At 46.5% G+C, this 13,181-nt stretch overlaps 1 protein-coding gene across 7 annotated transcripts in view; it reads left to right on the top strand.

The window, feature by feature from the left end:
- Inadl (InaD-like (Drosophila)) overlaps positions 1–13,181 on the top strand; it is a 228,732-nt gene that overhangs the window by 88,490 nt on the left and 127,061 nt on the right. For 6 of the 7 annotated variants that reach the window (XM_005385344.2, XM_013514443.1, XM_005385343.2 and 3 more), the window contains 3 exons: positions 2,637–2,747; positions 4,833–4,910; positions 12,751–12,847. In XM_005385344.2, the coding sequence (XP_005385401.1) occupies positions 2,637–2,747; positions 4,833–4,910; positions 12,751–12,847 (286 nt within the window). The remainder of the gene's footprint in view (positions 1–2,636; positions 2,748–4,832; positions 4,911–12,750; positions 12,848–13,181) is intronic. The other variant, XM_013514444.1, reaches the window with a different exon arrangement.

Here is a 13,181-nt window from a genome sequence, read left to right as displayed (position 1 = left end):
GTCACATGAAGCCTCTCTGCAGTGGCTCCCTAGACGTTAAAGGGGCCCAGTGAGGAAAAAGTGCAACGCAGAGGAGCAGAAGCAAACCTCAGAATCTTCCTTTGCACAGCATTGTTCGTTCCTTGGATGGCCCATGTTAAAAAGCCTGTGCGGTCATCCACAAATTGGTCTAACGGTGCAAGGCATCTGGCTGAAAAGAGACAGCTGGTAGCCAGCTGTGACCCCGGAGTCCACAGGCCTCTTGGGTGGTCATGAGATGAGGACAACGCCAGTGGCATGAGGACACCCATGGCAGAAATGCAGATCAGCGCAAATCAGCGCCGGAACATGGGGGAACGAGAGGATGCAGCCCTAGGGATGGGTGGAGGGAGGTTCCAGCCAGGGAGGACTCAGGTGCAGCTCCCCCCGTGGGAAGAATGGCAGGAAGCACAGGGTTGCGTGAAGGAAGGAGGCAGGGCCCCAGCAGGGTGTCCTTGATGAGGGGGAGCTATACCCGGAGAACTGCAAGGTCTGGGCAGTCGCCTGCCTGGCCGGTGGAAATGGCTGAGGGTTCTGAGCTGCACCCACTGTGTAGAGGAGGATCCGGTTTCCAAGTTGGGGAACCCTCACAGAAGATGGTGGCCCTGACTTAGTGGGGGACAGGAGCGGGGGAGAGGGTTAGCAGCCTGCGGGTCTGTTGAGGGCAAGCCTCCGGATTTTCTAGCAGATGGGAGGCAAAGCAGGAGAGCCAGAGACAACCTCAGGCTCTTTAGCCTAGAGTCCACCGGAGATTCCCGCCCAGTGCTGGGCTCTGTTGCTGGGGTCTGCGGGCCCTGCTGCAGGTCACAGAGGCCCTGGGCATGCGTCCCACCCCTGGGGCAGAGAGGCTGTGCCCTCATCACCTGTGAGACCTTCACTTTGGGGTTAGGAGTCCACCCCCACTTTTTGGGGGACAACAGCATTGAGACTGCAGTGACTGCGTCCGTGGCTTGGACTCAGCTGTGTCAGCTGTTCACCCTGGGAAGGCACCAGGCATTTCTTGTTACTCTCGGTGACAAACACAGCTGCCACAAGCACTTAGGGGATGTGGATTCCTGAGTGAGAATTGTTCTTCGTCGCTCTGGGATGCGTGTGCAGCAGCATCACTGCCCGGTTTCATGGTCAGCCTGGTGCTGGTTCTGAGAGGACCCCTCAGCCTGGGCTCCCCGAAGTGTGGACAAGTGGGACAGCCCCCCCTGCGTCCTCAGCCACTCGCCGGTGTCACTGTCGCCGTTGGGTCACTCTGTCGGGCCTTGCACTGTGTCCAGGTGCGCCTGACTTGCATTTCCCTAGTGGCTGCCTCAGAAGGGACGGCCCTGGTCCTTCCCCCGTCTGTGTCCCCGCGGTGACTCCATGCATCTTCTGTGTGTTTTCAGTGGAATATTTGCTGCTTTATCTCTTTGAATTTTGTTGTCCTGCATTTGTTTCTATTGTTGATTTAATAAACAACATCCTCACACTTACCTGTCACTAGTTTTATGTGCAGTGACAAAACCCTAAGTTTTCCCTTAGGTTTAAGCACTTAGCTTTTCAAACTCACAGTTCACTTGAAAGCTCACACTTAATCTTTTGTTTACTTTTTTCCTCTGAAAATTATTATGAAGGGATTTTCTTGGTTTTAAGTAAAACCTAGTAATCAGTTCTGAATGGTTTAGATCCATAAGAAGAATTTTTTAATCCAGGAAGTTAGAATTTAATTTCTTACAAATGGATCTTTGTGTGAAGGGATGAGCTTTTGAGTTATAATTCTAAAGTTGAGGAAAATCTAAGCTTATTGTTGTACTGTGATAGAATCCGTTTTTTTCTAACTTCAGTAGTTCCACTCATCCCTGTGGAAATCTGTCGGGAAAACCCTCTGTCCCTGCTCTCTGTCCCTGGAAAGGAAGGCAGGGGCCCAGAGTGTTACTGTCCCAACTGCCCCACATCCCGATGTTAACCTAGGCTTGGCTGCACACGGAGTGGCCTTTGTTCAGTAGGCCTTGTAGTTCAGTAGTCCAGTGGCCTGTAGTTTAGGCTTGTTTAGTACACACAGAGTAGCGTTAGAGTAACATGGAGATGCTAGCAGTTAGGTTCTCCACATTTCTATGATAAGGAGCCTTACATGGGTAATCAAAGGTATAGAACACTTTCAGTGAGAGAGCCTACTGTATTGGTACTTGTTTTTTAACACAATATGAGAAATGGTCAACCTCTAAGTTACGATAAGTCAGTCTGTTTAAGATATCCCCCTCAATTTTGTAGACAGTAGAATCCCAAGGGAGTGCCCTGCCCCACCCCACTTGGGACCATGTGTAGTGCTAATGGCGGAGGTGACAACACGGGCTGTGTCACACACAACACGTCATTTCGCAGTTGTCTCACAGTGGAGTTTGCGGTATAAACTGCCAGTGCTGCACATAACTTCACCTGAGCTGTTGCTGATGATGTTTTGTCCTGCGACTTTTCCTGATGGAGCACCATCGCTTTTCCCTACGTGTATGGGTTCTCCTGAGGCAGCACAGTGTCGCACAGCAGCCTCAGTCTTTTCTGGCTGTGGGCTCCTCGTGAGGCCCTGTGACCTTTGAGTCAGCGTCCACAGCCTCTGGGGCCTCCTCAAATGACTTTCTCCTATGTGTCAGGTGTCCGGCGTGGATCTGCAGAATGCCACCCACCAAGAGGCCGTCGAGGCCATCAAGAATGCGGGGAACCCTGTGGTGTTCGTTGTTCAGAGCCTCTCGTCCACACCAAGAGTAAGTTCTATTCTTCATTTTCGAAAAGTTTAATAATATCCGCTGTTCCTGTGGGTCAAGCTTTGGTCTCCAAATAGTTTCCCATCTATTTTCATTTGAAGTAACACGACATACACAAGTTTAGCTCTGAGCTTTCAGTCCATAGGCAGCTGGCTCCAAGGCGGGAAATCATGACAGAAGCGCCTGGTGGAGTATGCTGCTCACCTCATGGTGGCCAGGAAGTAGAGCAGGCAGGAGCAGAGCCCGAGGGGGTGCTGGGGACAGGACACACCCTTCAGAAGCGTACCCCAGTGACCACCTTCTTCCTGCTGTGCCTGGTTGATTTTGTCTCTGGTTTCTGGTAGAGAGCTCCTAAATCTCTTAGAATTTCTTGTTGAAAAATCTTATGTTCTGATGAGGTCACTCCTGGTGGGCTTCTATAGATGCAGGTTAGGAGCTGGCTGCCAGCGGGAACCAGTCATGTGATTAGAGGGTTGGAATTTTCAGGACTCTCTCACCTGAATCTTTGGAGATTATTTCGATCAATGATCAGTGATGTCACCAATCATGTTTATGCTTTGAAGTCTCCATAAAAACCTTAAAGAAACTGGATTCAGAGAGCTTCTTGATAGCTGAACACATGGAGACACCTAGGAGGAGGCACACCTGAAGAAGGCATGAAATTTCCATTTCCTTTCTCGCACACCTCTTCCATCTGGCTGTTCGTGTGTATCCTTGGCAATATCTGCTTGGCGGGCAACGGTGACGCGCTGCGGGTCTGTGGAAGCGCAGACGCAGCTGGCGGATGCAGGAACCCAACCCTGTGTCCGTGGGCCATCGCCACTCCCACCTTCCGCTGCCACCTTAAGGGAAGCTCCCCAAAACATTTCAGGCATTCTGTCTCAGCCCAGCCTCAGCTGGTCCCTCCACAGGAAAAGTAGGCCCAGTGTGGCTTTGTTTTAAAATTCCTCAGATAGGAATGCTGGCCAGGATCCCAACACTTGCCTCGGTTTTTGTGTGCACAGAGTAGAGGCATAAACACCCAGTACATGACGGCCTTCAGGTTGGGGGCCCTGAGGACCTAAGAGCACCTCTTACTGGAGTGACACATTCCTGAGACTTCCCCATTTGTTCTGAGTTAATTCTTTAACATAGTAAAAGTGGAGACAATTTCATCTCAACTTGCCTGTAGAGGAAGCAGAAATCTGTTTTGTTTGGTGTCTCTTTCTCTGGGCAGGTGGTTCCTTTAGTTTTCTGGAAGAGGAGATTAGCTTTTTCTTTCAGTTGTCACGTCTGTCACCAGATTTTATGCCAAGACTTTGTGTTAGCCATTTGAAGAGGCTTGAAAAATGACTAAAAATAGTATACTTCCCTTAGATGTTTCCTAGTTTTACAGAAAGAAATGAGCCCAAAAGTAATCTGTACTGTTGGCATCATTAAAGATTAAAATTATCTTTATAAAATTTAACTTCATAAATTTATAAACATTTATTGAGCAAACTATACATCAGGCCCCTTCTGAGCACCACGGAAGGATAGAAAATACTGAACTAAGCTCCTGCCGTACTGAGCTTCTCAGTGGTGGAGGTGAGTTTGTGACGATGCGATCTCCTGAGCACATGCAGCACGCTGCATGACAAACTCTTCCTGAAACACAGGGATGAGGTGAGTCTGCCCAATCAATGCTATTTCCTACTCTAGGAAATTAACTAATGTCACCATTGGAACTGCAGAGTGAGATGTCTGGGTGATGGCCGTGTAACCATAGTCTTCTTGATCTTCATTTTCTGGACCCACACAGCAAATGTGTAATTTTACAAAATGTTATGGATTATGTCTTGTCAGATTTCTGAAATATTAACCCTTGCCTTGAGTGTGACCTTCTTATCTCTAGACAAAGTCACAAAGTTGAGGGAAAAGTACAGGACAAAGGTGGGCGTGTGGCTCGGTGAGCACTTGCCTATCAAGGGTGAGGCCCTGAGTTAGGTCCCAGCACAGGTGCACACCTGAGTGCACATACACGCACATACACACGCACACCAGTGAGAAACGCAGTGACTGAGGCCTCTGCACTTATGCTTGGTCCCCCCCTTCTTTGTGGTGTAGGTCATTCCTAGTCCTCATAACAAGGGCAGCAAAGTGGCCAACACCCCGGACCAAGACACCAAAGAAAAGAAGGAAAAGGTAAATGGTGCCTCCCGGCTTCTAAAGATGTCTGCTTCTGTTCGCGTGTCTGAGCTGTAACTGGAGACGGGCTTGAAGGGTGTCTGTGTAGACGTCTGTGTGCATCTGTCCTCTCGGTGCCCTGGTTCTCACCAGGACTATGGCCAGAAACCTGGTGACGCACAGGTATAAAAAGGGGACGAGCCAACCGTTGCCATGCCACGCAGGTCCGAGTCCTGCTGAGCAGGGCCCCCGCCACATCTGGCGCAGCTGAGACCAGCCTCGCCGTCTCCCGGGCTAGGAGGTCCCCTCCCATGCTGCTGCCCCCTGCGAGTCCTCATTCCCCTCCCCCAGGAAACTCCTCTTCCAGTCAGAATTGGCCACCTCCTTGGGATCCCTCTTTTGGCTTAACTGTTATTTTAGGATCTTGTGTCAGATAAGAATGAAATCTCATTTTTTCCCATAAAGATAAATAGTATCTAACCCTTTTGTAGTAGGGCCCCCTTTAGCCATCATCTTGAAGTGCATCCCTCTCCTGCCTCAGTTTATCAGCTGGGGTGGGTCTATGTCTTTGTTTGGTCAGTGTGTCTGTCCATGTACATGCTCCATACCCACATGGTTGCACTTTATAGTGAATCTTGTCTTCTGGGAAAGCAGTTTCTTTCATACCTTCTTCTAAAGCTTTGTCTATGTGTGGCCTTTCCTGTATAAATTTAGAATCACCTTTCAGCTGGCTTTTTTTTTTAAATTTTATTTTTTTGTTTTTTTTCCGGTATTGGGAATCGAACTCACAACCTTGTGCTTGCCAGGCAGGCGCTGTGCCACTGAGCTAAATCCCCAGCCCCATCGGTTGGAATTGTGTTGAATCTATAGATTATTTTTTTTAAAAGTTGGCTCTTTCTTTCTTTCTTTCTTTCTTTCTTTCTTTCTTTCTTTCTTTTTGGTTTTTCTTCGGTACTGGGAATCGAACTCACAACCTTGCGCTTGCCAGGCAGGCGCTGTGTCACTGAGCTAAATCCCCAGCCCCTGAAGTTGGCTCTTTCTGATGTTGTATTTTCTGTTTGTTGCTAGTATGCAGTCGTAAAACTAATCTTCGTATATGTATCTGGTATCTTATAACATCATTCTGTTATTCTTTCATAACAAAACTGACTAGTGCTAAAAGCTGGCAGCACAAAAATGCTGATATTATAAAGAAAAAAATAAAAATCCCTTGCAAAGCTCACCATCTAAAGATGAACTTTTTGCATATTTCATATATGGCCTCTAGTCTCTTTATGTACTCCATAAATATATATAAAGTATGTTTAATAAGAATGTGAATCTCACATTCTAATGCTATGTCTATAGATTTTCATTTTGAGATTTTCTGTACAGATAATAGGTATTTTGAAAAAGATTGCTTTATTTCTGTCTTTCCAATATTTCTTATTTTATGATATCTGCTAAGATTTTCAGTTACATATTTAAATGGAAGTAATGAAAATGATAGAAACATTCTTGTTTCTTCCTTTTTGATAGTTAAGGAATTATTTATATTGTGTCACTGTGGAGTATGCTGTATGCTAAAGGGATGTGTAGGTAATCCCTCAGGTTAAGGAGTCTTTCTCTTTCACTTTTGTTTTACTAAGAATTCCTCCTATAAATAGTTTGTCATTGAATTTTATACAGTTTATTATTCACTGAGGTAATTGTGTTTTTGTGTATGCAATTTTTTTCTCAATGAATCCTTTAATATGGTAAATTGCATTAACAAATTTTAGAATGTTGAGCCAACATTGAATTCATGGGTTAAACTTAATCTGACCATGATCTATTTTTGCCCTTTACTAGTATAATTTCTTTTTTTCTTTTTTTTTTTTAAATTTCTTTCATGTGTTTTGCATCCATGGTCACACATGTGATTAGTTTGAGTCTTGGTTGCGCTAACTATTAAAATGCACAGTAGTAGAAGTATTTGTCTTTCATCTTCCTACAGTGTGTGTATAAAGTGGTTATAACTAATTCCTTCATTGCTTGTCCAGTAGGCACATAGGTCTGTCTTCCATGTGGGAAAAAGTACAGTGCTGATTTGGTTCTTTAGGAATTACAGAACTATTCAGAGTTTCTGTTTTTCCTAGAGTTAACTTTGGCCGTGGTCTTGTTTCTAGGAATACCAGGTAGCGCCTTACTTGTTCACATTTGTGGGCATGAAGTCATTCTGTCTTCTCTTTCCTTACTGTCTCTTCTTCATCTAGTGCTTTTATTTCTGAATGTAGTTAATTGCTTACATCTTCCTTCCTTCCTTCCTTCCTTCCTACCTTCCTTCCTACCTTCCTTCCTTCCTTCCTTCCTACCTTTCTTTCTTTCTTTCTTTCTTTCTTTCTTTCTTTCATTCATTCATTCATTCATTCATTCCTCTTTCTGTCTTTTTGAGACAGGGTCTCGCTATGCAGTTCAGGCTGGCCCTGAGCTCACTTCGTAGTCCAGGCTGGCTTCAAAATCACAACAGTCCTCCTGCCCCAGCCTCCCAAGTATTGGGATTACAGGCATGCACCACCACACCTGACTACATTTTTCTTGATTAATCTTAAAAGCAATTTTTCATTTAATTCTTCTTTTTGAAAAATTAACCTGTAAACTGTGTTGGCCTTCTGCCTTGTATTATTTTTCTACTTAATTTCATTCTCATCTTTATATTGTCTTATTTCTTTCTTTTTTTTTTTTTTTTTGGTTTTTCTCTGGTACCGGGAACCGAACTCACGACCTTGCGCTTGCCAGGCAGGCGCTTTGCCGCTGAGCTAAATCCCCAGCCCCTGTCTTATTTCTTTCTTTGGGTTTATTTTTCCATCCCCAAGAAATCTTTACTTACTTGCAAAGCTGATTAATATTTCCTTTTCCTTCTTTTCTAAAAGAAGCACCTAAGACCATAAATTTTCTTCTAAGTCTGTGTTGCACGCATCTCAATATTTTATGTTCAAGCCAGGCATAATGAATAGGGTGGGGGTGGAGGCAAGAGGTCACTACGAGTTTAAGGCCAGCCTAAACTGTATAGTGAGACCTTGTCAAAAAATAAATGAAAATGGTGATATTTTTAGTTGAATATCTATTATTCAGTAATGTCTTTTAGACTTCAGCATGAATTCTCTTTTGCTGTAGTTTTATTTAGAAACATGTTTTTAAATGTTCATTTGAATGTTTTAAAAGAGTTTTTTATTTGTAATTTATTTCCATTATAATCAGAATTTGTGTAATATTAATTCTTTGACATCCCGTTGACTTTTTTACTGACTAGTACATAGCTGATTTTTGTAAATGCTTCATTTGTGGTTAAAAAGAGTAGCTATTATCTATTTATTGGGTACAGGCTTTTAAACTTTTTTTATGTCAAATTAATTGAGTTATTCAGATACAGTACTGAACATACTATACTTGTTTTTCTTAGCATGACTTAGTGAGTGTTCATTTTGATGGTAAAATTAATTTTTTTTTGGTACCGGGAATCAAACTCAGGACCTTACACTGGCCAGGCAGGCACTTGTTCCACTGAGCTATATCCCAGGCCCTTGATGGTAAAATTAGACTTTCTTCAAATCATTTTTTATTTTTGTTCTACATGTTTTCAGATTAATTTCTTACGTGCTTTGTGTTCTTCGGGAGTTGGCACTTGTAGTGTGTAGTAATCACTTAACCTGTACTACTTCTGAGACTGCGAGAAGCACACTGGCTTGCTTTTTTGTATCTGCCTGGTGTTTTAGCTCAGGATTTTTTGAACTACTCACATGAAGTGAGCCCAGGTCTGCACCTCGGGGCAAGTCTCTCCTTGAACAGAATCCCAGGGGACAACTTTTTTCCTTTGCTCTTCCATTTCTAGCTGAGACCAAGGTCAGTAAATATCTCTGCTGTCTTCTGTGATCAGGATTTTGGTTTGTTTAGCTTAACTGTTTTTCTCTTCATTCCCTGTGGATTTAAAAGTTAAAAAGCCATAATTGAAGCAGACCCTGGGGAAAACTTGGAGAGGTGAACAGGGGTCATCATGACAGTGACGCAGATCCAGGCAGGTTCTTGAAAGGAGCATACAGCACTAGATTGTTAACCAGAGGGAAGGCTCATCTGCACCTCGTTGGCCTCTGTCCTGGGGTTCACAGCTTGATCAGGAATTTCACATTAACTGCAGGATTTGGGGTAGCAGATTCCCTGGTTTCTCCTTGGTGGCTGCAAATAAGCACAGCTAAGGGAGACCAGGTCACTGCTGGCAGGAGCCTTAGGTAGGACAGCTGCTGGAATCCCCAGCGGACTCCTTCCCAAGCTTCCAGGGGGGCTGCTTTATCCTTAGAGATGGGGTTTAGGAGCGTAAATGTGGAGGAGCCATTGCATGATAATGTGATGGAAGAGTCTAGGTAACACAGTCTGTTGTCGCAGGAACCAGACCAGGGCTCCCGAACACTGGGGCCGGGGGGAGGACGTAGGGAGAGGGGCTGAGAGAGGCAGGAGGACTCATCTTCTGGGCTGTGCGGAGGGCCTCTGAGCTTACCAGCTGTGCACAAGTGCAGGTTCCTGTGGACCAGTTCTGCCGCAGCGGAGTGCACCGAATCTTCAGAGACAAACAGAAATCTCTGTCCTCTCCAGCCCGGCATTGTAGGATGGCAGGGCCAAGGAGAGAGAATCCAGCGGCTGCCTTAAAGGTGGTTTGGGGACAAGGCAAAAGACCCATGTGATACGGCACTAGAGAGGCCCCAGACTGTTGGCTCTGTGAGGGTAGGGACACATCCACCTTGCTGTCCTGTCCCAAGACCCAAATCCTCCCCAGAGCCTGTGGTAGGCTGGACATGGGAGGAAAGGGGCAGGTGTCTGTCTCTGGGGCCCAAAGATGATGCCTTGCGAGGAGGGACTATAAATGGCAGCTTAGGAAGTCAGGAAACTCCCTCTAAGATCCCGGGAGCCAGTGAGCGGCCCACTGCGTTAGTCCCAGGTGTTCCCCCTGTGTGCAGTGAGGACCCCAGGGGTCCAGGCAGTCCAAGGTGAAGTCTGTCCAGTGGGATCCTAGTTACACTGAGGAGCAGCTCACTCCTGAGGTGCCAACGGGGAGGAATCCCAGGGCATCCGCGTCCCCGCCCCACACAGCATGTGGGTCCTCACAGCTCTGAACCACACCTGCCCTGCTCAGCAGTACACTCCGTTCCTAAAGGCAAAGCACTTTCCCGTGGTGAGAGCAAGGGTAACGCAGTGAACAGAAGTGCAGTTAGTGTGCTGATTCCAGGGCACTGCCCTTCCACGTCAGGAGGCTCAGGTGGTGACTAGTCTAGCTCTTCAGAAGTTATTATCGCTGGAAGTAACGGTTTTATACTGTTCTTTGTTTTTAATTCCCCCCCCCCCCCGCTTTGCACTGGGCAGTGAACTCAGGGCTTTGCACATTTTGACAAATGCTATATACTGAGCCACATCCCTAGCACCCTTTTTAAATTTTGAGACTAAATTGCCCTGACCTTGGACTTGGGATCCTCCCAGCTCAGCCTCCCAAGCATCTGGGATTACAGGCATGTGCCCCCATATCTGGCAAGGTTTTCTTTCCTAGGGACCCAACACATGTTCAAGTACAAAAACACAAGCAAGCCAGCGAGAGCGCCTGGCACACACATTCTGTGTTGTGTCAAACGGTAGAGATCAGATCCCCAGGGAACGCGCGTAAAGTAGATTGCAGCCTCCTAGCAAGCACCCCCAAGTGGCCAGGACAGAAAACCAACCTCCATCCATCCCCACTTCCTGCTGTTATGAATGCACAACCAGAGCCTAGGTCACAGCCCGAGTGTGCCCCAGGGCCACACGCGACCCAGTATCAGAAACAAAAACAGAATTGGAAATAAAAAGCAAAGAAATAGGTTTTTTTTTTAAAAAGGCAAGGTTCTGTTATCTGTTGAAGTTTACTTTACTCTGGGAGCCAAGAAATCACGTGCATGGGCTGACACAGCTCCTCAGCTGCACCGCTAAGGTCCACAGTGCAGTTGGTTCTGGAAGGGGAGCCCGCTCCCAAACCGCCAGAGTATAATTTAGGAAGAAGTAAAAGTTCAGCTCCTAGTTATATGCCTCGTGCAAACCCAGGTGTTTGCGGAACTCACGAAAGAGGGCAGTGCCATGCAGTGTTTGTGAGTCGGAGGAAGGGCCCTGGCCGTCCGTGGCCAATACCAAGCTGGCTGACGGTGGCGGGGCGGGGGACCTGACCCCTGCAGCTGGGTCTCTACAGAACTAAAGAGGTTTGCATCTCCGAGGTGAACCTGGGTGCTGCTGCACCAGAACCGTCTGTATCACTGCCGTCTGCCTGAGGTTTCCCTGTCGGGGGTCCAGGTGGCACAGGGACAAGCGGTAGCACAGTCGCTCAGGCCACTCTGCCAGACGCTCCCGGGACCAGGCCGTCCTTAGAGGGGAGGTGCTGGGGTGAGGCGCGTCCTTTGCCCTGTGGGGTGGCAACACCTGCCTGACTGTGTGCCCCTTGCTGTCCCAGGCAGCCAGGGCCCAGCCATGCTCTTTCTGGGCCCAGCAGGGCATCATACTGCTCTTTCAAGGGGACACGTAGGGCCTCTAGGAAGCCAGATGCAACCGCAAGCGGCTTCCCTAGGGTGGACCTCCCAAGCGCTGCTCACAGGAATTCCAGTCTCTGGGTGTGATTTTCAGCTCTGTCCATGCTCGCAGAAGTCTGTGATGTCAGACAAACCTGATTCTGAGAAAAAAGGGCTCCAGGAAATAAATGGTTTGCTTTTTCTCTTCATTTGATTTACATGTTTCTCAGTTTGAAAGCCTTGAAGAGTCACCATGATCACATTCTTGTGTTGCTGTTTAATAAGCACTTCTTCTTTGGTATCTTTTCTTCATCACTCTGTGTCTTATGATTTTGGGATTTTCTACAAATACATAGAGCTACTGCTTTGATTAGACAGTATCTTGAATAAATACATGTGTTCTTGGATGAGTCCCAACCACTGTCTTTCTTCCGTTCTGGAGGAATTTCTCCCATGCCTGCTCCCTGGAGTGGACCCGCTTCCTGGGCGATACCCATTAGTGGGCTTGTCCTTTGAGGCATAATTGAATGCACTTGAAGCAGCAGCAAAACAAGCCTTACCTCAGCGGTGCAGGCGCTGTGAGGCTTCAGCAGTCACTTCTGGGCTCTGCAGCAGCGTGCCGCTCTTGTGAAGTCGGGCATGTTTTTTTTTTCTCCACATGTAAGAAAATGTCTCCATTCTGTGAAGGTAATCAGATCATAGAGCTGTATTCTACTTTAATTCTATAGATCAAGTATTATTGTGCTTTATCATTTGACATGCAAATGAAAAACATTTATACAGAAAAAATTACATAGTTTCTTTTTTAAACATTAAAATATGAATTGACCATCTACAGAATATGCCTTTCTAATTAGAAAATCTTGATATTTTATTTCAAAATTTTTAAAGGATAAAATCTGTAACTTTAATGGAAGAAAGAATTTAAATAATTGCAAAACTAGTGTATCAGACAGTTTTTACTTTTAGTTTTTTCTAAAGAAATGTCTTTCTTATAAATAAGTTTGTTACTAACAAGGTTGTGCTTCACAGCTTAAAGAAAATGCAGGTCCCTGGCAATTCCCTCTCCCCAGGGAAGGGAATGCATTCTGGGAAGGTCAGCAGCCTTCAAAGTTGTGCCTCTGAATTCTTGTGTCTGCTTCAGTGTGTTTACATCTGAGCTCTTTTATAAAACACAGAAAGCCTAAGAGCATAATTTCTATTTGTAATCTTCAAGTTAAGAACGAAGTTGGCTACAGTGAAAATCTCTCCAGGTGATCTTTTCACGCATGTGGAGAGGAGAATCACCCAGGTGCAGCTAACACTTCTCCCCAATTCTGCATCTCCAGAGGCAAGGAGCAGCCCCGCCGCCGATGAAGCTGCCTCCCCCGTACCCAGCCCCAGCTGAAGCTGAGGAAGAGGAAGTGGAGCCCACGTGGCCCGACAGTGAGTACAGCACATCGCCGGGCAGCACAGTGCACTGTTAGGCTCTGAGGGCTGCTCTCGTGGGCAGACGTGGACCGTGGGCCCCTCAGTATGCACAGACCTGTGCTAGGAAGGAAAATCTGTCTTCAAAACTCCGAGGGCCTGTTCCAAGCTTTTCTCTGTACCACTGGCAGAGCGAGTCTTCAAGGAAGCTGCATACACCCTGCTTTACTGTAGCCCTCTGCTCTGACTCCACGTCATCCTGGGGCTGGAGTCTGACCGTGACAGTCGAGCGAGGCATGGTGTCAGCGTGGTCCCTTCCCTCACTTAGGCGATGTTGACAAGGCAGCATGGC

Source organism: Chinchilla lanigera, unplaced genomic scaffold (genome assembly GCF_000276665.1).
Source record: "Chinchilla lanigera isolate Chin_1 unplaced genomic scaffold, ChiLan1.0 scaffold00022, whole genome shotgun sequence".
Taxonomy (NCBI): Eukaryota; Metazoa; Chordata; class Mammalia; order Rodentia; family Chinchillidae; genus Chinchilla; species Chinchilla lanigera.
Note: the sequence above shows the minus strand (reverse complement) of the source record. Positions and strands in the feature narration are given on the sequence as shown.